This window comes from Notolabrus celidotus, chromosome 11, assembly GCF_009762535.1.
Source record: "Notolabrus celidotus isolate fNotCel1 chromosome 11, fNotCel1.pri, whole genome shotgun sequence".
NCBI classification, from domain to species: domain Eukaryota; kingdom Metazoa; phylum Chordata; class Actinopteri; order Labriformes; family Labridae; genus Notolabrus; species Notolabrus celidotus.
Window position 1 is genome coordinate 20099613 of NC_048282.1, and position 26491 is coordinate 20126103.

General features: G+C 40.6%; 1 protein-coding gene and 1 long non-coding RNA gene across 2 annotated transcripts in view; one reads left to right on the forward strand and one right to left on the reverse strand.

Annotated features, from left to right (window-relative positions):
- LOC117822020 overlaps positions 1-26491 on the forward strand; it is a 64931-nt gene that overhangs the window by 3801 nt on the left and 34639 nt on the right. The gene's annotated exons all lie outside the window — the stretch shown is intronic.
- LOC117822019 (protein Wnt-2b-A) lies at positions 7535-26241 on the reverse strand. Its single transcript, XM_034696620.1, has 5 exons — positions 25609-26241; positions 21849-22069; positions 17487-17764; positions 14850-15114; positions 7535-8784 (listed from the first exon to the last, which is right to left on the reverse strand). The coding sequence occupies exons 1-5, from the start codon at positions 25788-25790 to the stop codon at positions 8555-8557; spliced, it is 1176 nt and encodes a 391-aa protein (XP_034552511.1). The 5' UTR covers positions 25791-26241; the 3' UTR covers positions 7535-8554.

Genomic DNA, 26491 nt, shown 5'->3' on the forward strand with positions numbered 1-26491 from the left:
CGAATATTTACTGGAAGAGCGTTCCACAATGTTGTAGCCACCACTTCAAAAGCACGGTCACCTTTTGTCCTTAGACGAGGCTCGAGGGACAACCAGCAAGCCCATCTACCTCATCAGTAGTGACCTACTGATGAGGTAGGGGTGGAGCAGGTCTGTGTTATATTCAGGAGCCTGACCACGCAGAGCTCTGTACACAAAAACAACAACCTTAAAATGAATCCTGAATCTAACTGGAAGCCACTGTAAGGAAGATAGAATGGGAGTGATGTGGGTTATCCGGCTGGACTTGGTCAACAGCCTTGCAGCGGCGTTCTGGACTAATTGAAGACGATGGAGGGACGACTTACTGAGGCAGGTGAAAAGTGAATAACAATAGTCCAGTCGGGATGAAACAAAAGCATGAATGATCATTTCTAGTTCAGGATGTGACACAGCAGACCTAAGTTTAGCAATGTTTCGTAAATGGAAGAAACATGACTGGGACACTGTTTTATGTGGTGATCGAAATACATGGACTGATCGAATATAACTCCAAGATTTCTGAGGTTAGACTGGACAGCAGAAGAGAGGGAACCAATACACTCAGCAACCTTGGAAGCTTTAGTATCAGAACCAAAGATAAGGACCTCCGTCTTGTCAGCATTTAGCTGCAGGAAGTTGTCAGCTGTGTTATTCACCAATATACATATACATATTTGATGTACCTGTTATTGAATTATTATTATTTTGTTGTTGTTTGATGTATCTAATGTAGTCACTTCATTTCCTGTTTAAATGCATTGATTACTATTTTAAGTAATATGCTGCCTTTCTTTAATTCAAAGTAACACATCTAAATTTACCTCAGATTTCACTTTGTAAACAAAGTAACAGTAAACATACTAAACATGCAATGAAATGCATTTTTGGTTATATGACAATAAGCGTGTGATGTAGTTGTCGTAGCATTTGTATTAAAGCTGGATTGAGCCCTTTTAAAAACGATTCAAACTTAATGAAATGCTCTCTATACGTTGGGTGCGAGGCCGAAGCATTACCAAATCTCTCTGAGTTTGCTCAGTTGTTTTTGTTATACCAGCATTTGATTGTAGAACTGAAATGATATTGTTTCCCTGGCCGCTCTATGTAAATGTTTTGTGCACAGTATTCCACTATCTAACGCTGAGGGCTTGCTCTGTTTACCAGTGTTTACTGAGCGACTGTGGCTACTGTACTGTTTCCTTTCTCTCCATCGGTCGACTCACTCCTGGAGAGAGGTAAAGCCCAGTGAAGGGACTGATGCAGAGGCTTGTCCCCGCTGCACAGGGCTGTAGTCTCTCAACAGAGTGATTGTGCAAAAGTTGATCAGAATAATCCCAGGTATGTATTATTCTATTTCTGGGACACTTTACAGGAACATAAAGTATATACCCACTAAATGAGCCAGAAGATGAAAATTAGAGGGAGTTGCACCTCGAAATTAAAACAAGACCGTCTCCTGCATTCCACACAGAGAGTGTTTGTTTGTGTGATGTGAGTCTGGGAGTCTGTATGAGTGAATCTGTGTATGTTTTGCTGTTTGTGTTTTTAAAGGTGAGGAGTCTGGGAGGCTGGGAGTGCAATGTTGTGTCCAGGGATGGAGTAAACACATGTACTCCACTTTAAGCGACAATAAACACACAGCTGTGAAAATGTTTGAGTACAGGTAGACACCCTTTTTAAGATGCTCTGGCTTTAAGTGTTGTTTTTGTTTTCTTCCCTTGATGCAGAGGTTTAAGGAGACGGGTGAAAGTTTGTCCAGAAAGGTGCAGGATGTGCTGAGTAAAAGTGAAAGAGATGAGCTTAGTTTTGGTTTCATTGTGTGTGCACACAGGGATGGCTCAGCTCTATCCATCAATGTCACTCAGGTAGCCGTGGTATCACACTGTTAGTGTCAGCATCAGTGTGTGTCAGCTGGTATCACTCACTGGTATCTATGGCTATGAGGCCTACGCTATTTGACCCTGACCCTGTATCTCTCCTGTTTCCCACACCTCTGTCTCTCGTTGTCTGTGTGTGTGTTGTCAGCCCAAACCCCCAGATCCCCTGGTATGTAGGTGGAATTTCGACTATTTTTCCAGGTCACTGTTGTTTGTGCCTCGTGAGGTGTGTCTGTAAATTCCCACACAGTGAGGCAGATAAACACACTCACACTGTCACATGCATATACAAACCTCGTCCCATGGCAGCCCACACCTTGTACGGTGAAGTAATTACTCTAACAGTCTGAGTGATTAACTCAGGTTCGGCACCAACACCTTTTAGTGACTGTCTGTGAGCTGAAGCTGCAGGAAATTCTATCCAACCTTAAGCTGGATGTCTGGCCTGACAGTGAGAGAGATATGCCAGTTAATAAAGGTTGACAAATTATTGCTGTGTCAGGTCAAACAAGGCATTCTACTCGCAGTAAATTCATTGAGGTCAACCTGCACGTCATTATTGGTAATTATAGAAAGCAATTGTTTTCACTGAGAGTAGTCAGTGCTGAAATACTGCTCTGCCAATAAAGGGGTATGTCAGGGGAAAATGTAGTTGTCCTGCTGTGCTAAAGAATTGTTGAGTTTTGGAGAAAAAAAACTGCAGTACTTTATCATTGGGCACTGAAATGTAGCAGTGGTTTATAAACCATTGTGTTAAAGTTATAAACTTTGGGGCGCTGGTGGCCTAGCGGTCTAAGGGCTCCACATAAAGAGGCTATAGTCCTCTTTGCAGAGGATGCCAGTTCGACTCCCGACCGCTACCATCTACTGCATGTCTTCCCCCCTCTCTACTCCCCACATTTCCTGTCTTTCTTCAGCTGTCCTATCATAAAGGCAAAAAGCCCAAAAATATAACTTTTAAAAAAAAAAAGTTACAAACTTTGCTGCATTTAACAGTGATGTTGTAGTGGTGCTGTTTTCTGAATCACAGATTATATAACCTATGCTCAGGGGATCTTGTAATGAGAAGTGTTCTGATTTCCATTTGTAGTACATTTATAGTCTGAGTAATGCTGTCCAGTCACATATCAGCAGACTTTGGTGTGCGCAGGAAAAACAATCCATGTGTGGAGCAAATGCAGGCAGAACACACACCACGATAAAGACATCCCGACTTATATTTATGGACAAATTATTTATCTCCATGGAGGGATATCGTCATGCAAATGCATGCATATCAATAGCTACATTTTTGCACTCCCTTGAATGCATCAAAGATGATTTGACCAACCTCCCACAAACAAGCCTTTCAAAGGGTCTTTTTTTTCTGTCTTGAAGACAGATCTGACAAAGTTGAGACCCATACATTGCAAGTAAATGAGAAAATAGGTTTTGTTTTCGTCTCATACTGCTGGAGTGGCCAGAGTGAGGCCCATTACATCGAATACGTCCCTCTGCTCCACAGATGTGATGGGCAAAAAAATATATTGATATGACTGAAAAATAAGACTTGGCTGGAAGCTGTTGAATGCTAACCCCTTGTTATGCCAGAATTACAGAAAAGTTGAGCCAGTTGTTAATTTATACCATCATAGGGCAAAATTATTTTCTTTTATCAAAATAATTTGATAAAGCTATCTATTTCAGTACATTGTGCTTATTACATATAAACCCCGTGATAGTATTAGTGGCTTGAAATAAATTGGTGCTCAGAGCATAGCTCACCCAACACTGATTATAGGACATGACAGAGCGAATGGGTCACTTAGTGAGGGTAGGGGTCTTGGAGGGAAATTGATTGGGGGTGGTGATGGGTGGACAGTTTTTGTTGTATGTCTCAGAAGATAAGTGATTTGTGTCGTAATCCCAATTTTCACTTGGAGCAGACTCTGTGCTTCAGAGCCATACTTTCTCTCCCTCTCTACACCCCTCAGGTCCTGGCAGGTCATGTAAATATTAGTCTGAGCTCCCTAATAAATCTGAACCCACAGCCTCCCAACTAAGACCTGTTCCCCACAAAGCTGCCCCACCTAATACCTAATGGCTCGCACCCACACCCATCGCAGAGAAAGTGAAAGGATGCAAGATAAATGGACGAGTTGACACTGTAGGCAGCTATGCGTTGGCCAGATTTTAATCCAGCAGAGCAGGTGTTCTTCTGAATATGTTCAGCTCTTTGCTGGTCAGCCAGAGAAGAGCTTAGATACATGAGCAGGCTGTTAATGTTTAGGAGGTGTCAACAGGCGATGGATCAGATGTGGTCTTTCATAGCACTGAAAGTTCTCTGTTGATACACCTAAACTTTAGGACCCCTGACCTTGTTAGACTCCCTTTTCAACCTCTGCTGAAAAAAAATGGCCCAGGTTTTACCAGCCCTAAGGGCTCATCCCACCATACTCTAACACACACATTTGTATGTTTGCATGCACCTTCTGGTCACAAACATTGAGTGACAGATTACAAAGTTCTGTTAACATACTGCAGGGGATTACCAGACAGGTGATAGGTGAGCTCAGGGAGCACTTGTTGGGGTTTGGTTCTTGCCTGCAGGCATGTACATGTGAATGTGAGAGCACAACAGATCGCATGGCTGACACCCAGACCACCCTAAGGTGAATGTTGTCCCCAGCTAGTTTCCCACAGACAGAAGCCCATGTTGGAGACAAGAAGCAAGAGGGAGGTGGCCAGAAGGAAGTGGCAGGTGGGGAGAGTAATGATGATGAATTGTGGGGAACGTGGTTCTTTCTGCTTTGGTTAAGATCTGCTGATAAACATGCCTGCTAGGTCTCCAAGTAACCCTAGAGATTTTTGTCTAACCTTCATCCATCCATTTAATTGGCTGTCTCCCTTCTCTGTTTCACACTTTTATATGTAAGTCAAAGACGCAGTTTTGATCTAGAAGTTAAAAACAGCTCTAAATCAGTCGAGGCGTTGGTCTCAGTCCTGTCAGAAGTAGTGTTCATCCTCTATTCTGAGGGTTGTAGTCATTTGGCAACCAGAGCTCAGACTGATATCCAGTACAGCCTGGACATAAGGTTGATAAATCCACATGACTGTCAGTGAGAGAGAGAGAGAGGAGATATAGAACAAGTATAAAAAAAATGATGGTGACACGGTTTAGAATAACTATGATGATATTGAATAAATGATTGAGGCCATGTGCATTGCTTGTGTAGCTAATAGTCCAAAGATACGTATGTGTCAGAGAACCAGTTTGTAGAGAGCGGCTGTTATACAACTTTCAACAGGAAATACAGAACACTCAGCTGAACAGCTTGTACAATCTGAACTACTCAATGACTGATTAATGATGTCAGTCAGATTATTTTGCCTTGTTATGGAAAGGAAGGATGATTGAGGTATAATTTGATAAGGGTCTATTTTTTTTTTTTTTTTTAGCTTTTTACATTTTTTGTATCATATTTATAAAGTTAATTGATGGAAAACATGGAACAGAGGGCTTGATTTAGGAGCATAAAAAAGATGCCCAGAAAGGAAATCGGACAAGCAAACAGATTATCCAAATCCTTTCAGGTGATGGTCAGTTATTTAAGTACATCTGTAATGTCCATAAATACAGAACAGTACCCTGTTGCACAGGGAAGCTGCATGCATGCAGTTCAAATATGATTTATCTGCCAAATATCTTTGCGTTCATTTAAAACCTCTACAACTTTCTGACTGCTTGTGTTTCTTTCTCTCTTCTTTTTGATAATTTAGTTTTTCAATCAGTGAGCCTATTGAGTATAAATTACGAAGACCTAATAGTCAAATGTAAAAACTGTGATCTTCTATTGCTTAAAGCCATGAAGTAACATTTATTTGCCTGCAGCTGAGAAGACTGATGGTTAGCCTTTGATACTTAACAGGAGCGCTCTCAGCCTGGCATCCAGGACACAGATAGGCTCTGCTATAGGAAGCTGGCACTATAGTGTAGTCTCCATGACTGGAATGACTTGATAATATTACCCAGAGGGACAATAAAGCTTATCTTATCCAATGAGGTGGGCCTCTTGTTGGTTTTTTTACGACTACTTGTAGGGTTTTGAGGGCCCTTTTTGGGGCTGATACAGTTGGTGAATAATGGGTTGCCTGTTACTATTGTTCCATAGAAAGCTTTGATTGTAAAGCAGTGGGAAAGGATTTCCTTTCAGCTGTTGTATATGTTTTTGTGTCTTTTTCCTGCATCAGGTAATCCCTGTGGCAGACACCTTGGTTTTTATGTCATGGCATCAGTGTGGGCTGTCAGGCCATAACACGGCTGCATTATCTCCAAGGCTTTATCACTGGCATGCATTGACCAACACAGGTTACAGGGTTTGAAGTCTACAGCAATGTGTATCTGCAGGTTTGTGTGTTGGCCAAAAGAATAATAGCGTAAATGATTTGCATTAGGAAAAATGAGCTGCAGAAAAAAACTACACATTTTCCCAAATCCATGTAAAGTCCAAAATAATTACAAAAATGCTGCAATTAAAAAACATGCTGCAGAAAGTGACAATTAAGGCCTTCTGTTGTGATGACTAACTTTGATGCTGTTCTCTGTTGCATTAGTTTCCTGGATTTGTAGTTTTTTATTTTGTATCATTAATACATTTCCAGCACTGTTTTTTCTTTCTGCAGCAAAATAAAATATGTTATGGTTCTTTCATTGTATTTGTTTGGGTTAGTTGGATGTTTTTTTTAATTTGCATAGTTTCTGTATTCACTGAAATGAAACTCGTTTTGGACGTTGCAATACATCAGCTCTTGTCGGTCTCCTTAGGGTTGCTGAGTTAAGGGCAATGAATCAATGCTGCATCATTCCACCTCTCAAAAACAATTTTGTGATCTTTGTGCCGGTGAAATATCTTTTTGAAGATTTTTTTCACATTATCAGGAGTCTCTGGTCTGTAATATAACAGAGACTAGAAAAGGACTGAGAGTCTGGGGAGCAGAGGGGGCCGAGGCAGAGAAGATTGCTGGAAAGTATTCCCTTTGATAAGCCGGCCAAGAAGCCTTTGATTAAATGTGGTCCCAGCAGGAACCCACACTAGGTCCTCTGTGGCACGACCATGTCCAATCACCAGCTATCAACAGCCCCTGGTAATTACAGCCATCTAGTCATTAGCCTGGGACCCACCTGGAATTCCACATAGCGAGGGGTGGGATGAGGCCAGCAGGGGTTGGGGTTTAGTTTGGGCCTTTAATCAAACACTTCCCTCCCCTGGACTGATATAACTCACCCCACCCTAACTCATATATAATCAGCCTTTGTTACCAACATAGATTGTATTATTACTGCCCCAGTGTCTCTCAGCTCATGCTGGTTGAAGCAGCGATGGTGAGTTTGTGTGTGTGTGTGTGTGTGTGTGTGTGTGTGTGTGTGTGTGTGTGTGTGTGTGTGTGTGTGTGTGTGTGTGTGTGTGTGTGTGTGTGTGTGTGTGTGTGTGTGATGGGAATAATACGGCAGCTTATGACAGCAGTGCAAAGGAAACTTACTCACTACCCTGCTTGGTCACACTGATCAGTTCTGCTCTGTTGGCACTATCTAGTCTATTTTTTGTCTTCAACCCTTCATGTTTCATTTGCCTGAACAAAAAACAAAGATCACAGTGTCATACTAATGCACCATATATTTCATATGAACATCTGTTTAGATAAGGCAATATACACAATGTTATACAAGCAAGCTGGAGAGCAGAGAAGTAAAATCTGTCTGATATTGTGGTTATGTGTGACTGAATGACCGTCCAGGCCTTCGTTCCTTTCTTCTTCTTTTTCAGCAGCAGTTTGTATTCTTACACACCGAAAGCTTGAGTACACTGTTGAATATAATAGTGGGATTGCTCTTCTCTCTCTTCATATCAGCCAATGTAGTGCAGTCTCATCCGCAGATGAGAAGTTAAACAACACTTAGCAATTTAAATAAATCACTTAAACAACTTTTTCTACTTTTTACAGTTGCATTCAAAGTTCCGTTGACCATTCATTAATTCATCTAATGTCCATCATCTCCTTGTCCTTTCACAGTTCTCTTTCTGGACTCGTTTGGCCACATAGAGCGAAACTTTACACATAGGTGTCCACTTCTCAAAGTGCACTTGTTAAGCTAGTCCAACCAAGATTTCCTTTTTGGTAAATGAAAGTGTCTCCCCCGAAAAAAGGAAAAAAACAATATGTGACTATATGATGAAGATGTTATAATACTGGATACGTTTAGAGGCTCAGTTCATGTAAAAATGTGTCTTTATAGCATCATGAAAGCAGCAAACTATTTGTGACCCAGTACCATTTGCTAAAAAAGGGGCCTTCTAGATCGAGACTCTCATTCAGACCCGATCCACTCCCTCCAAGTGTTCACCTTTCTTCGTCTGATCCCAGTGGTACAGTTAGAGGGTCATTCACAAAAAGAGGCTAATGGTATTACTTCATATTGATGGGTACCAAGTTGTAGTGCTTTCACAGAAACAGGTAGAGAAGCCATGCAATGATGAACCGAGGTGGGGGCAGGGGCGGGCGAAGATGCAGAGCACTTTCGGACAAACTTTTTTTCCCAGAATGCCGTGTTCCACAGTATGTCCTGTAAAGGGGTAAGGGGTGGGGCTGAATCACATAGGGTGGAGTGGGTCATGTCCTCATGTCTGGTCCAACCATTCTGCTCGTTTGGGGGCTTTACATGTGTGTATGTCCACAGCTTCCTCACAGTCCTTACACTCCACTGCGCAGCACCACTTGAACTTGCACTCGCACTTGGTGATCTGCTTGACTCTGGTGGTGTCGTAGCCCCGCCCACAGCACATGACCTCACAGCCATCTGTTCCACGTGATGTCTTATTACAGACCCGTCCTGCAGTGCCCAGGGAGCCTATACAGAAGAACAAAGGTGTTAGCAAATGAAAACTAAAGGTGATTAAACTTCTTTAAGTGTCATCTACATCTGCTAGCCATGTCTATGGAGAGAAAAATCCTTGCTATAACTGCAAGTTGAACAGTAAACCCTCCTGTTATGTTGCGGATCAAATTGACCCATTTTAAAGTTAAAAAATCTAAAAAGAAATTAGTGAAATGAAAGAAATTCAAAATGTAAAATAAAATAAACAAAATCTCTGTCATGTAAAACTGTTGTATTTATATTTAGGGCTTTCCAATGTACATTTAAAAATGATTTAACATTAATTTTAATGAAAAATTAGTGAGTTATCCACATTGAACTTTGATCTGTGAGGATTAAAGAACACCATTGCACTAAATATTGATTTAAATGGTTAGTAATGGAGTTAATAATGAGATTTAAAAAATGTTTATTGGGATTGTTTTGGGTTCTGACACTTGGATAATCAAATATGCCTGGGTCAAGTTGACCCAGGAACATTATTGCTGTTCCTGGGAAACGAACATAACAGAAGGATTAAATGATCTAATAGAAATTAATTTCGCAACCTTTTTGATAAATGATTGAACCCTCAGTGGACTCATAAGCTAAATATATGCTGAGACTATAAAGAAGTGTTGTGGGCGCGTTAATATTTTCTTAGCAAAACAGCCTTTAAAAGACAATGCCTTAGACCAGTGATTCTCAAACGGGGGTACGTGGGAGTACTGCAAGGGGTCCGTGATAAATGTAAAAAAATAAAAATAAAAGTTGCATCACAAAGAATTAAAAGAAATCTCATTTAAAACAGCTTTATCAACAGCATTTGATTTGTATTTCAATGCAACATCAAATAGAGGCACTGTTTCCAAATTGAGCATATTCATTCATAAAATGGACAGGTGGTTGAAATGCTTCTTGTTTGACAGAAATAACTCAGTGTGCTCCTTGGGCCATCAAAGGTTCTAGCTGCCTCAATCTTTAATTATTTCTGAAAATATTGCACTACAAAAGTATAGAATTTGTGTCATCTTTCATTTCAATGTTATTATGACACTGTAAAACCAAATGCATATATTTATTCATGTTATTTTTCCATACTATTTCCTGAAAAATGTTCTCGGCCATACAAGGGGGTACTTGGCTGAAATTGTTTTTGAAAGGGGGTACACAAGCCAAAAAAGTTTGAGAACCCCTGCCTTAGACTTCCAGTCTATTGTCATGAAATTTGTTCTTATTTTTATATTTGAAAGACTGAGTAAATGTATCGAATAGCTATGGAAAAATAATATATGGATCAACCCAAGATCTATACAGCTCTTGCAATTGAAAGCTTTTCTTAATCCCACAGAGATATACAAAATGTTAGCCTTCCAAAAAGCTGCAACCCCCATCATGTATCATGTCCATCCACCCTCTACTGGTGAGTTTACAGCATTCACATAATGGATATTGGAATTTGAATACCAGTAAATATAAAAAAAAATTGTTACCCACTTTGATCTACTCTGTGGATCACTACAGTATTATCTTTTCATAACAAAAAGTTGACTCCTTGGTCCCCTGCACACAGTGCTGGTAAAGAAAAAGTCAGTCACTACCATTTGACATACTGTTAATAGTAGTTAAAGGCAAAATACATAACATTTTTTCCTAAAAACAATATATAACAAATTATATTTTGAATCAGCATTAAAAATACAGAGGAGTTGCGTGGTCGTGTCTGTATCAGTAAAGAGTATTTCTGTAAGTTTTCATACTAATTAAATCATATTATAGATGTCAGTCCTCATGCAGTGCTGTGCTGTGACGCTACCTGTTCACAGTCAATAGTCAAGACCAACAGAAAATATAAAGGGACCATGTTACATCTGTTTCTCTCCTCTGCTCTCTCTGTCTGCAACAGACATAAATGTTACGTGTGTCTTTATTAGATACTAGAAAGACCAAACAAACCTTAATATTTGTCAACTTATGAATGAGGAGAGATATCAGGGGAGTGGCTGTGAAAGATGCCAGAGCAGAAACCCACACAGCAGGCAGGAAGAAGCATAACTTCAGCTGCATTCAAACCACATCCTGCACCTTTACACAGAGGTGTGGACATGTTCTTAAAGGGATAGCTTGTTTTAGTATAGTTGTATGAGCTACTTTCCAATAGTAAGTGTATTAGCCAAAGGGGATCCCGATCAGCTTAGCCCCTTGGTTGAGAAAGTGTCTGGAGTTCCTGTAACAGTAACTATCAGACACTGCATGTGGGATCAGCTCAACAACGCGGCATACATGTTCTTCCACCTGCAGTGCACTAATCAGCTGCTCTCCCATCTGTGCCCAGCAGCAGTCATTGTTACCTGAGTCTCAAGACAGCCTGAGATGGGAATTAACATTTTTGCCACAGTGTTACTGAACGCCGTCAATAATTCATATTTTTGCCACAGTGTCAACAGGCAGAGGTGAACCCATAGACTGTATAAAATATGGACGTAGTATCCGTGACGTCACCCATCTGTTCCTGAGAGCTGTTTTGAAGCAAATCGACGGCAGCAGCCATATTGGTAATGCGGAACTCAACTAGGCAGAGTGTGACGTAGTGTGAGTCTCTTAGCCAATGGCTGTGTGTTCCCGACCGGGAGTCACGTCAGTCGTGTCCTTATTTGGGCAAAACTCATAATCTTAATATCTTCTTAACCATCACGTTAGAAAAAATTCACCCCCGTACAGTGTGTGCCATTAGAGAGATTAGCGTTGTAGGGCCAAGACGTTTTTTGAACCAGGCTGTAAACATGTTTATTAATGCTGCAAAGATCGTCTTTTTCCCATTCATATCTGTGTGGTTTCCGGTGTTTCTGCAGCCAGCCTCAAGCAGATTTTCGATGTATTGCAGTTTATATCACTTCCGCATTGGCTTCATCGTTTGAGACCGGAGTTTGCCGCTTGGGTGAACCGTGCTGGACTCCTTTACACTGATTGATTTAATATGATGTGTGATCATGTTGTCCCTAGTGTTGAGAACTAACCCCTGTTGTTACAGAGTTTTGACCAATCAGAATAAAGTATTTGACACAGCTGGGTAATAACTTAGTTGAATTATCTCTGTAGTGTGTATATAGATATAATGGACTTGTTGACACAAGATATCTTTAGCTATTACAGATTGACATTTCTCAGAGTTGATTGTTAATTATTTCTTGCCCGGATAGTTAAAATGATGTGCTGTTGAACAGTGTGAGGCTGTTTATTTCAAATTCATCACGATTAATGGAGTGAGACTAAGGCTGTACTGTTTTGTTTTGGTGCTGGCCCATGTTGTTGAATTATAGCTAGCTCGTCTTAACAAAGATATTGCCTGTGTGAGGATTGGCCAGCTTTTTACGGTTTCCAGTGTAGCCAGGGGGATAAAAGACCTCTGGCCACGCCTTTCTTTTCTGTGCGTTGCCCTTGTTTACAGTCTAACTCAGACCTGGGCATTTTACGGCCCTTTGACTGGAGAGGTTAATGGGTGATCAGATTCAGAAATAGAATGTACAGTAAAGAAGCATACACCATGCACCCAATGCAGTGCTTTTATTGAAATGCTTTTATTTTGAAGGCAACTTTTTTTTGGTGAATTATGTGCGGCCGCATGCCCGACTTGACGTGCGTGGCAGGTGGCAGCGTGCCAACATAAATGCTGCAAAGCACACAGCACGTGATTGGCTAAGTAGGCTAACTGCTACCCCTCAAAGATGTCCGCTCCCGTTAAAAAAAAGAAAGATTGACACCGAATGTAGAAATTTTAACAAGACTAGGACAGTTAAGTATTTATTTTATGAAGTCAAAAGGTAAAGCTGTGTGCTTAGTTTGTGGAGAACAGATATCTGTGTTTAAGGATTACAATTTAAACCGCCACTACGAGACAAAACACGCCGAGTTGATGTTACGATTGAAATATTGTAAAGATGTGCACATTTCAAATCTGTAAATACTTATGGAAGAGTGTTACAATATTGGTATTTTCACAATGGCTGTTTTCATGATACAATTCCTCAAATGTTTTGGGTTTCTAGTCAAAACCAAAAAATTCACTGCTTTTAATAAAAAGCTACAATTTATGTTGAGCAGAGTTCAGTTTTTTGTCCAGCCCTCCTAAACAGTCCCCCTGTCTCTCCTGTGACCCCTTGGGAAAATTAATTGCCCACCCCTGGTCTAACTGGTAACTTGAGAAGCAAATATGGAGTTATTTTCTTTCATAAAGCCAATACCCACTGAAATATTAGCAGACCGCACTTCTCACTGAATGACTGTAACACTTAGGATGCCAAAATCTAGTCCTGCACCTACAGATTCGTATTTTTCATGCACAATCTGTAGATAGAGATAATAACAAATGTTACTGCTTTCAATTGAGTTTTCTTAATTCTGGAACATCACCTTTAACCCTCCTGTTATGTTGCGGGTCAAATGGACCCATTTTAAAGTTAAAAAATAAAAATGATAAAAGTATTTTTTCGCACTGAAACTTATTCTGCTTGGCTTGTTTAACGTGGACAACATAGAAAATGAAAATGGTTAATTTCACACATTTGCGACCCCCCTGCATGTTTATATTACACAGATACTGTTCATGGACCCTGCAGTCAAAGTGGAGGCTAAAAGGGGTCAGAATTGTTAAATATTAAATGTTTCTTTGCAACTGTGTTACACATTTCACCCCAATCACTTTCCAATGTACATACAAAAAGTTTTAACATGAATTTTTGTAAAAAACAAGTGAATTATCCTCATTGAACTATGATCTATGAGAATTAAAGAACACCAATGCACTAAATATTGATTTAAATGGTTAGTAATGGAGTTAATAATGAGATTTAAAAAATGTTTATTGGGATTTTTTTGGGTTCTGACACTTTTGAATCATTAAATATGCCCTGGGTCAAGTTGACCCAGGAACATTATTGTTGTCCCTAAGAAACAAACATAGCAGGGGGGTTAAGTTTTAGTGTCGACTTAGCTCTCTATCTGTTTCAGTATTTGATCTGCAGTAGCCTTGCATAGAGGTTACAGTTGTTGAGTGTTTAGCAGTGTTTATGTAGTGTTTAGTGGTCTGGCTATTACCTAATGCAGTGGCATATTGTCTGTCTTATGTGAATGTCATCCCCACAGAGATTAGTTTTGGTGCTTCGTGTGAGAAGCTCCCTGTTTGAACTGCTACCTATCACAACAAGCTGCCCATAGAACAACAGACCCACACACACAACTATGCAGTGTTGGTAGAGTGGCCTATAGTTACACTGCCTTTCCCAAGCCACTGCTCCCTTTGAAGCCACTCTATGTGTGTGTGTGTGTTTGTGTGTGTGTGTGTGAGTGAGGGTTAAATGGACAGTGGAGCGTGACAGACAGACAGGCTCTCACACTCTGAGGCCCATTCTGCCCTCCAGCTATGCTTAGTTCAGACAGACAGAGAGGGAGAGACTCTGACAGACAGACAGAAGTGACTTTTTTTTTTTTTTTTAAATTAGCTGCTTGTGTCCCTAGGCTATAGATTCCACTGGGAAGGTGAGAAAGAGGGGGAGGATAGATGAAGGAATGAAGAAAGAGGTAGATGAACAGAAGAAGGATGAGGAAGAACTGGACAGAGCTTCTTAGTGATGTCAAACATCGTAACAGTTTGCAAGACTGCGTTTCATCCATCAACCAACCAATCAGAGCAATCATGACTGAATTGTGTAAATGTTGATCATTGCATTCTCTTTGCAAATGTGTGTATATGTGTTTGTGTGTGTGTGTGTTGACAGAGACTGATAGAGGTCAGTTGGTCACACAACGACCATGCCCCCAGGGTACAAGGATATTAGCTTCCATAGACATCACACGGGAGGCCTGCTGTGTTATTTGACCATCTTTTCACACACACACACACACACACAGACACACACACAAACACACTAGTCATGCATGAACATATGCACAACATACACATAACATCCCCTAAAACATAAAAGTCAGGGCGATCCATCAACACCCATGAGAAACTGCCATTCCAACTTTCAGTGGAGTCCACCTTTTTCTTCCTCTCTCACCTGCTGATTTGTCTTGTAGGCAGTAATCCGGGGAGTTCTCAAAGTAGACCAGGTCATTCTTGGTGGCCTTCCTGAAGGCTTTGTTTGCTACTGCGAAGCCTGTCCCATCCTGATTCATCGTCACCTCGATGGCGCCATTGTATTTCCTCCTCAGGTAGTCGCCAGTCTTCCTGAAGTCTGACATGGCCATCCAACACGTCCGAAGCGTACAAGAGCCGCTGACCCCATGACATTTACACTCCAGCTTCATGAACCGCTTCACTGCCTAAAATACAGAAAGAGGAGGAGAGATTGTGTGGAGATTGTTTGTTTTCAGATTCATTTTGCTAGCTCTATGGATTTGGTAAATGGACTTTCTGACCACTCAAAGCGCTTTTACACTACTCGTCACATTCACACCCATTCACTCACTGATGGTAGAGGCTGCTATAGTAAGGGACCATCAGTGTTAGCTAATCTCATTCGTTCACATTCACACACCTCTGAACAACAGAGGGAGCAATTTGGGGTTCAGTGTCTTGCTCAAGGACGCTTCCGCATGTGACTGCCTGAGCTGGGTTTGAGCTGCCAACCTTCCGATTGATAGACAACCGACTCTACCCACTGAGCCACAGCTGCCCCAGAAGGCTGCTATAGTGTTGTCTAATCTTGCAGATAAGTTTGGCTTATCTGCCAACGTTTTGAGATAGATTAGATTGAGATAGATACTTTTGTGCAATTAAATTTCAAACTTCTGATAAACATGATGTCAAAGATCACCCATTTTTAGCTGGTTTGAAATACATGCTATTTGCTAATAAGCAAAGTTAAGTGAAAACCCTGCCAGTTTTACTCACTCTCAGCTAAATATACCTGTCTATGGTGCCACCACCGCTTCACTTGGTTGATTCTTTCAAGTTATTATCTGAAGACTTTGACGTCTGGTGTGTCACTATATGGTGTCTGGTGTGGTTGCTGAATTGCGACTGAATGATTATCTTGGCTGAATAACAATAAATGATCATTAAACTTCACAACCCAAAGAAAAATAAACAAATTCATTATTCACATTCACATTAGGAACTAGGCAGTCAAACTGTCATTAAGGAGGCTGTTTGAATCTCTTTTTGAGTAAAATCAAAAACTGCACTATTACTGCTGATCTCCACTGATGCCACCAAAGACAATTGATCTAAGGTCTTACAGCTCATTACTTTGTTGTTTGAAGTCGGCTTTGTTACACAAAATCAATTATCAGACTAACAGTTTATCAAACTAACTAACCCCTGCAGAGAGCATGGCTATGACATGTATGTAGAGACAATTCTTAAATTGAAGATATGATTATAGGTCAAGTTTTTATTATTTCCCAACAGTCCAGGGGTTGCGTAAATTTCAGAATCCAGTCCAGTTTGGATTGCTGTCAGGTTGGAAATTAGCATCCGCCTCCTGCCAAATGCAGATGTTTTTGTAAAGTGTGAGGTGAATTTGCTCAATTTACCAGCCACAGTGGAAGGTAAGTTAAAACAGTGAAACAGAGTGACATATGACAGACATCCATGTAGATTGAATCCGTGCTCACTAACCAAATGGCACTGCCTCCTGCCAAAGTAGGCGTCATACAGTCGAAAGTGAATAATTGCACAGCAGTCAGGTGTTCTCTCTTTTCCGAAATTTGATGTCAGTAAATAACAGCAATGATAAGTTTGCATTCTCATGGTGAATCTCTTTTGGTCCTTCTGGGGCTTTAATACAAGCTATGTGCTGGAATGTATTGTCAATGGCATGATAATATTTGACATGTAGATTCAAGATTCAAGATTCAATGGTTTTTATTGTACAATTTTCACCATATATACGAAGACATACAGGAAAATCGAGATGCTGTTTCTCTCTTCCAACTCTTAAATAGCAAAGCTGGGATTTCAATTGCCATTACAACAGATCTACCTCCCTGAAAGTGAGCTTCAACTGGTGACCCAAATGTCTGAAGTCCAAGATTATTTGTAGAATCAACCCACCTAAAACTCATTGTAATCCTTCATGAAACCCATACAGGCAATGGACATGGGGCCAATATTAAACCCATGTACAATCCCACTTATGACCTTTATTTCAACCCATGTTGTCCCTATGTAGTACCCACATAGGAATTAAAGTTGGGATACTGATGGGTTTTGTGTATTTTGCCCAACACCAATTTTATAATCCCATTTGGGACCCATCTTTCAGAACCCACATGGGCCCCAGATACAAATGTGGGCTGGGAAGGAATGACTGGAAATACTGTTACTTCGCAAAGGGTTAGACTTGACAATGATCAAGTCTGACAAACTTTAAAAAAAAAGTCCCAGGTATTATGTTGTTGTTGAAATAGGCCTGGCATGTTTTCAGCCACAGCAACATAACAAAACTCCATAAACCATAAAATGAAGCACCTCTAAAAATACTAAGATGGATGTAGGAAAGTGTCAAACCACGAGGAAGCAGTTAAAAACTAAAACATATCGAGAACTTAACACTCATTGGAAATTTGTATCTTCTAAAATATGTTCCAAAAGCAAAAATCTGCAAAGCTATAAATACTGCTAGTTGTAAGTCAGTGTTGTGTTTTATCTGTATTTTGGTAAATGAATGCTGCAGTGATTAGACACTTACTGTTCTGCCACAGCGGTTGTTGTGTAGGTTCATCAGCGCACGTGCATCTCTGACTGTCCTCTCTTTGGCATCTATGAAGGCTTTGGCAAACTTTATCCCATAGTTTATATTATCACTACAGCCACCCCAGTCGAACTCTCCTCTCTCGTCACTCGCTCGTCCACGCTTCTGCGGGTCACAGTTACATGTCTTCAGCTCTCCCTGGCTGCAAGCACGGGTGAGCGCATACACTACACCAGCTGAAGAGATGGCGTAGACAAATGCTGCTTCACGACTGCCTGAGAAATAAAGAGAAAGCACAAAAGCAAGAAAAGAACAGAAGTGAGGAAAAGGTTAACACATACTGCAATACAAAGGAGTCAGATGACCTAAAAACTTCGAACTGTGCAGCCCATATGTTAGCATTCATACACAGATAATCATAATGCCATGGCCAGGTTTTGGGTTGGAGCCATCAGGACATTAAGGTGCAGCTGACGGGGGCATATCTGGTCCGACGTGGAGAATAGGACAGCTCTGTTTAAATATTATCATGGAAATAATCCGAGCTGTGGGGCTCTCCACTGCTCACATAAATTGTTTAAACACAGTCACAGTGATACCCCATTAATCAGCACCAGGGTTAGGTCATGGCAGCATTTTATACCATTGCTAAGCCTTTCAGGTCTCTCAGTTGCGCATTACTTATCTATTATGTAATTTGGCTCATTCATGTTTAAAGAAGGACAATTCAATGGAACTGTTCACTGGGATTCATATAAAATACAGTTAGCAGGCTCGTGTTTTAATTTGACTGTGAATTGAAATGGAAAGCCCACTCATGCTCCCCAGATTTTAAACTCTCTTTTTGATCTTTGGTTAATCCTTAACGTCTTCAAGCAGCATCCTCAGGTTGGAGTGTAGCACTGTACACACAGTATTTCATTATGTATTAGGGAAATAAGTACATGAGGATATTTGGCTCCCCATAGGATTAACCATTTCTTTAAAATTCAAAATATGAACGTAGTATCTGTGACGTCACCCATCTGTTGCTGAGGCACTGTTTTGAGGCCAATAGTTGACAGGAGCCATATTGCTGCTGTCGAGCGATTGTGATGTAAAGAGGCGGGCTTTGAGCCTCCTCGCCAACAGCTACAGTTTTCCCGCAGTCAGCTGTGTCTCTCATTGGACGACTCGTAATCTCAATATCTTCGAAATTGCCGCGTTAGAAAAAAATTCACCCCCTGTACAGTGTGTGCTGATCGAGAAATGAGCTATCCAGACTACACTCGTCTTTTGTACCAGGCTGTAAACATGTTTATTTCTGCCATTCATGTGTATGTGACTTCCAGTACTTCCGGAGCCAGTTTTTAGCACTTCTGCATTGGACTCATATTTTTAGACCGGAGGTTGCCGCTTGCCCCAAACCTAATAAATATTTAAAATTCAATGTTTAGGGCCAATCAGTCAGCCTCAAGTTGTAGTAAATACTTAAATGGTGCAGAAAACTATTTCATCAATTATCTTGGCTACCACACATGGAATAATTATGTAAAACATAAATGATTCATGTTTAGAATCTAAATTCACACATCCTAAAATGAACCCCCAGAATTTCACAGAGCTGTATGATCAGATTCACACAAGTACCAACACTGCAAAATAACACCACAAAAGTAACTGATACAGTCCAGACAATAAATGACAAAGAGCTGGATACTTCTCTTTCTCAAATCAAGACACACTTCACTGTCTCTGCAAACCAACCGGAGGCCTAAAGAGGTTGTGTGATCCAACCTGCTTGCACTGTATTCACTGGAATGTCCTATTCCATCTTTGGGGTGAGGAGAAGGGGGCAGTGGGTGCTGTGGGGGTGTGTGCGTGTGTGTGTGGGGGAGGATAAAGGAGGGCATTGCTGGTCATCGTTCAAACCTGCGCTGTTTGTCTGACAGTGAGAATATCTCTCCAAATATTTACATCTGCATTACTGTTTATTCATTTCCAACACACACACACACACACACACACACACACACACACACACACACTCTCACACACACACACACACACTCTCTCACACACACACACACACACACACACACACACACACACACACACACAGACACACACACAGCCTGTATCTCCATATCAGCTCCTTTTTTCCATACACCGTTGGCCCCCACACATGCTCAAGATAGAGGAGGGAGTGACGTCATGCTGAGTCTGTGGAGACAAGCATCTTAATTTGTGCAACCTGGGCCCAGATATACTCCAATGATCTGCTATAAACGCAAGGTGACTAGCTGGATAAAAGCAAAAACGTAAAGCAAGGGCTTTTAACTTGTTGCCTTGAATGCATCATTGACTTGGTGATTTGCATTTTGAAGCAGCAGTTATTTTATAGAACACTGCAATGAAGAAACAATCATCATTTCATGTTGCATTTAAAATAACCGGACAGGTACAAAATGAGATTTGTTATCAGGATGCTCTCCCTCTATTATTTAAAGTTACAGTGAGTAACTTTTGTGTCAATTTCAGCAGTCGCTGTGGACAAATTGGTACATTTTATCTCCTGACATTTTACTGTAATTGCTTAAGTAGTGTTTTTTACATCTCATCCTGCTGTCTTGCTTTTTTAACTTTCAAACATATCCCCCACCGTGAAACATTTCCCTGGAAAATATCAATACAAGCACTTTTAGTCTGTGTGAAAAAAAATCGCCTTTTGCAACTGCACTGTAAGACAATTCAAGCTGGTTTAACTTGGAAATGTAAGTTCCCTTGCTGCCTTGAAAATGTAAGTTCATTCAACTTCAAAACTAGCTTTGTCTTAAATCCAAAATTAAAGTTCAAAAAGATGATTTAACTATAATGTACTAGTTGTCACAATATGGTAGTTTTAGTTATGTATGTTAATTCACTTTTGATATTTCATTGATTCAACTTTATACTGCAAGTTAAAACAATGCATTATACAGTTTTATTGCAGTTATAAAACTTGTCTTACCTAGTTGAACAAACACACATTTCTCTGTTGTTTCAATGTAAAAATGTAAGTTTTTCTTAAGGTAAATAACTTGACTAAATGTTTTTTACTTGTCTTTATAAGCTAGGAGAATTCCTGTTTCTAATTTTTTTTTTTAACTTGGTTGTATCAGTTATTTTTGACACATTATTGTAAGTATTTATACCAGTAGGCTATGTAAAAATCCACGAACCACCAACATCGTGGTTTTTAAGCTAGCATTATTGACCGAGCTAGTATCAGGTAAAACAGAGATAGCTTCCCAAAGAAAATAATATCGTGCACCCTTTTACGTTTTTTTTTTTTCATATGATACAAATGTTAAAGGAACCAAACCAAAAAGGTTGTGGGCAGGATGGTGGACGAAGAAGAATTGGCTTAACTTAAAAGTCTCCAACCTTTCCATTCACTAAACTATCAACATGCAGCACTACATGCATCCTCCTACAGCCCAAAGAAAAAGTGTCAAAGAACATAATAGAGAGAAAATAGATTAATCTTAATAAATAGATATTGACTTATATCAAAATCCCCTATTCCTGCTTCTTTTGTTCTTTTATTTTTTAAACTTATAACTTGAAAAAGCTAGTTCATTGAACATGTTCAGGTATGACAAAATCTAAATCATTCAAACAATTCATTCTTGCAATTTTTACATTCGAAAACTCATAAAGCCTAGTTCAAAGTGTAAACTTCTTCAGGCTATTTGGCTACCTGGCTGCTGGAATCTGAATTTTCTGAGGGAACCTTCCCAAAGGATTAATAAAGTTTCTATCTATCTATTATCTATCTTAAAGAAAAACGTTAATGGATATAACTAATTGGGGCTATAATGTTTTACAGTGTGGCATTGTAAATGGGGAAAGGAGAAATAATCTTATTGCTGATTGTGTGCTAATGTAGGTTACAGAGGCATCCGTATAAACAGCAGGCTGTCTTATAACCAGTTCAAATATCCTCTCAGTAAGTTTAATAAACAGGATTTAGACTGTCTTCAGTTTTATACCCTTTCTTAAACCCTTCAGATTTTTTTACGATGACTTTCATATGTGTCTGTGTACATATGCCTGTGGGTATGAATCTGTTACAAAACAGAGTGGTCTGGCAGGAGTGGGAAAAAAAATAGTGATAAGCTCAGGTTTCCAAGCTAGTGTGTTTATAATGAGGAGTAAGAAATTACAGCAGCCCATGGAACACCAGCATACTGTACATGAGCAGAATGTACGACTGGATGAAGACCAGGTCAAGGTGAAAGGAGAGATAAGACGGCAAAAGTGAAGAAGAAGATGAGTGAAAAGAAGTAGTGAGATAGTAGCAGATGGTCACAGAAACAGGCAAACAAATTGACTTACTCCGCAACAAGACACGCCCAAACACAGTGTGGTCACGGTCAAGCGTGCTGCAGTTCCAGCGATGGTGCCTGAACTGGTGCTGGCACTCTCGGATCCACTCCTTAGTGCCCTCGCCAATGGCCTGCATGATGTCAGGGTGGCGCTGGCAGAGTTGCCGTTGTTTATTAACCAAGCCAGGGATGTTATCGCAGATCACACGGGCCCCAAGTGCACCAATGTACCTGCAGAACATACAAAGAAAGTCATGGTTTGAACTGAATCTGTAATAACTTGGGTCTATTTGTATGATTTGCATTTGGAGAGCAAAGCACAGCCTTGAATAAAAGCATGATGCAGTTGATTAGTACACAAAGGCTGCCTCATGATGTAGGTGTATTCAAATGTGAAAACACAGTCTGAGGTGGTGAGTGGTGCAAAATGTATTTATTTATTTATTTTATTAACCTTTATTTAACCAGGTGAGTTAATTGAGAACCAATTCTCATTTGCATAACTACCTGGCGAGAAGGCAACACAGGTGGCATGACAATAAATAAAACAAACCAACAAAATAAAAACAGAGAGGACATACAGACAGACCTAGAGACAGTACAATACAAACAGATGACAAGCAGTGAACAACTTAAAGCAATTAAAAAGCAAGTGCAGTGATGTTGAGTTATGGGGTGTATTAGGTTTTTGAATGTGGCGAATGGAATGAGAGAGGTCAGCTTAAGGGATTGTTTGCAGGTGATTCCAATCATTGCAGCGGAAACTGGAAGGAGGTGCAACCAAAGGAGGTCGGGTTTGGGTGGGATGATTTTATAAGGCTACTTGAGCGCAGGCTCCGGTTTGTGCAAAAGAGAGCTGCAGTAACAGTCCTCAGTGAGTCAGAGTTCACTACACTTAACAGTTTAAGGTTTGTGAGCGGGAGGGGAGTGGAACCATTTACCTCCGCTCTCCAATAAATAAGCACTTAACCTCTCCCCAGAAGACCCGTGTGTGTATGGTGTGTTTAAATGTTCCCCAATGGGATAGTTGGAATTGTGTCGTCACAAATCAGGGGCACCAAGTCTGGGGCCTCCAATAACCCGTCAAACTAAGACTTCAATTTACTCACTATAGTCCTCTCTGTCTTCTGTCTGCTCGCTCTCTTTCTCATCTTACTCACAGGTCTCCAGTGTGCTTCTTCCAATCTTTCTCCATGATGGTAATGAAACAGACTCAGTATTCTTTAAATATACATTTTGCACCGAGCTCACCTGGGATAAACTCTAAACCTAATAACATGCCCTCTACGTGTGTGTGTGTGTGTGTGCAGCTCGGTGGCTGTAGGGTGCTTGCCAGGTCAGCGAGGGGGGGAGGTCAGGGAGCGTGTAGCTGTGTGGTCGAGATTTTACGAGGCCAGGTTAAAGGATGGAGGCTCTCTGCTCCCCAGAGTGGGATTAGGAAGGATGAATAAGAACAGAAAGTGCTCATCAAAGGGAAGAGCCAGAGCAGCAATTCACACTTAATTCTCTCTGAGTCAGGAGGACTTGTGGATTTTATAGGACAGTAAATCACTATCCACAGGTCTAAAACAACATGCTAAAGCCTCAGGTTCTACTGTGAATCACAGAAGAAGCAAGAGAGGGAGACGAATAGGGAAGGCTCCTGATGACGCAGCAACCTGTCATCTTCTCAAGTCCTATTTGATCGTACAAAAATACTTCTTCTTAAGTAATTTCTGTAATAAATCCTCTGAGATTCTCTTTCAAATTTGCTGCAAATGACACACTTAACACTTGTGCAGTCAGTGTTTTTCCATCAGTAATTTAAATGGAACTGAGCCACAACAAACATAAGACAAACTTTGAACAATTCTGTTTGGACTGTTGCCCTTGACAAGTTTATAAAATCTGTTTCTCCTCTATCCATAATTTATAAAAACAGTTACAAAATGCATTTGTTATGATATTTTTGTAGTGCATAATACATACTGTTTCTCATTTCTTAATGGCCTTGTTCACACAATTTTTCCACAATCCCTCAGCTAAAGCATTAAAGCTGCAGATCTGTACATATCATCACTTATCATCACACTTTACACCCACAGGAACTTGATAAACAGTCAAATGCTGTATCTGCTGCACTCAAATCCCCTCAAAGCCAATAATGCCCAGCTAAAGCCTCCACACACACTCTTCCCACTACTCCCCATAACTGCTTTTAATCTACACAAACTATTAGGCATTCCATCACCCCCATACCCGCCCACACACAGACACTTCTCCTATAAACACACTCTCACACACGGACATTTTCACGTATGTTATTGCGCAGGCAATGAGACATTTTTTCACCCCTCACATATGCTCTAGATGGCTGGTTTTGGGGTATTTTTGGTGATGTGTGTGTGTGTGTCTGTGTGTGTGTGTGTGTGTGTGTGTGTGTGTGTGTGTGGTACCTGGTGAATTAATGACTGCTCTGCCGTGTTGAATGCTGCCTCCAGCTGAGCTGAACACGCGCTCAGCCAACAGCGCCGACATAAATTAGGTTTATCGCTCTATTATTATTATTGCTGAATATGGCAGGCCAACAAAGTGACAGAGAAAACGCATTTTACAAACACAATCCTGAAGTCGCTTAAATCTAGTTCACAAACTCGTATTCTGGATAATTATCACTATTAGTACTCCAATAAATCTTAATTTTTTTTTGTTTTAACTTAAATTAATTGATGACAGAATAAACATTTCAAGTTTTTCTTTGCAGGCATTCCCTCATAAAATCACAAGGCTTTGCACTCATTCGTGACGAATAATAACCTCTGAAACTTTCCTAAACTCCAGTGCGTTATGATGATTACCGCAAAAATGCACAAATTGGAGAGAGAATTTACTAAGCTAAAAACGTTTGCAACATCATTGCGCAGCAAAAACATCAACGAGATAGCATTGTAAATTAGTTGATTAATTGCAACGGGGGTGCTTCTGGAGAAAGGTTATTAAAATAATCATGGGGTTAAAATTCGTTGACAGTTTCAGCCTCTGAAGTTTCTACCGAAAGACCAGAACTTGGCTTTAGTCCTAGCTCGGTTTCGAGTATCTAGATAAATAATGATGGCTGTAATGTTGTGATATTTACTCAACGCTGATTTACTTATAATAATGATAATGATAATGATAATGATAATAATAATAATAATAATAATAATAATAATAATAATAACAATAATAATAATAATAATGTCATTTAGCAGATGCTTTTATCCAAAGCGACGTACATACGAGAAAAAGAAGCAAAGCTCTAGACAAAAGGAAACAATATCAGTAAGAGTAACAAAGTGCTTCAAGTCAATTTGGGTGCAGGTACTGCCAAGCAGTGTAAAGACAATGCACAAAAGTAAGTAAGGATTTTTTAATTTTTTTTTAAATTTTTTTAAATAAGGAACATCTACAATGAGGCAACCAAACAATTTAAGACCTTCCATTATCATCATCAACAATTAACTTGTCATCACCACATTAATGACCAAAGTACCAAGTGCTGGGTCACTCAAGAGCTGAACACAGATTCCCAGAGTAGAGCAGGACAGTGCGAGTCAACTGTAGCTGGAAGACATGATCTGCCACTGGGGACAACAGTGGAGAACAGTCTAGCTAAGTGCATAGTGCTTCCTAAAGAGCTGGGTCTAATAATAATAATAATGATAATAATAATAATAACAGCAGATTCAGCCCTCATAAATCTTGTTGGCAGGCAGGCCTGTTTGTGTGATGGATGCAGACAGTAAACTCACCACCATGAGGAGTCCACCCGGGGCGTCACCAGCAGCAGCAGCAGCACACACACACAGTAAATCCTCGAGCTGGCACCGGGGTTCTGGCATGAAGAAGACCGGGATGACGGTCTTGCTCCCGGCGAACCACAGCTCCGAATCCGGGCTGGCCGTGGGCTCAGAATCCTGTTTAGACCCAGCATGGCTCTGCGCTTTTATTAAGTTTTCACTCCCAAAAAATCTCAGGTTTCAAGTGAAATTCCCTACTTTAGCAGATAAGGTTTGATGTGGCGTGGGTCAGCAGCAGGTAGGTAGGCCTTGTTATCCAGTGTGGCTTCATAGTAAGCGCAACTGTCAGGAGTGTGAGGAGGAGCGCCTTTTCTGTTCCATGTGCGCACCAAATTCTGCGCTGAGCTGTCCTGACTGCAAACAGAAGCTTTACCTGACAACACGAGCAACAAGTGTCGGCTTCTTTTTTCGCCTATTCAGTCGCTTCCCCAGACACTTATCCTTGTTTTGTTTTTTTTTGCTCAATTCAGAGGCAGAAATCCGTATCACAGCTGGAGTAAAAGGTTGGCAGATGCGCTGCAGTTTTGACTCTGTGCTGGGTCGGATGCTCGCACCGGACCTCTCCTTTATCAGTGCGCCGTGGACAGAGTCAGAGCTGGGAGGGGAAGAGAGAGAGAGAGAGCGAGAAAGAGAGATGAGGGAGGGCTCGCTGCTGACAGCTCCTCTCTCGCCCATTGGGCAGATACAGAGGTTACAGAGTTTGAAGAGAAAGGAGATATTACAGAGGGATGGATGGATAGGTGTGTATGTCTGTGTGGGGATGTGGGGTGAATGATGCTGCTGTGAAAGATCTTAATGTGAGTATTTTACTTGTAACCAACGACATATATTATAA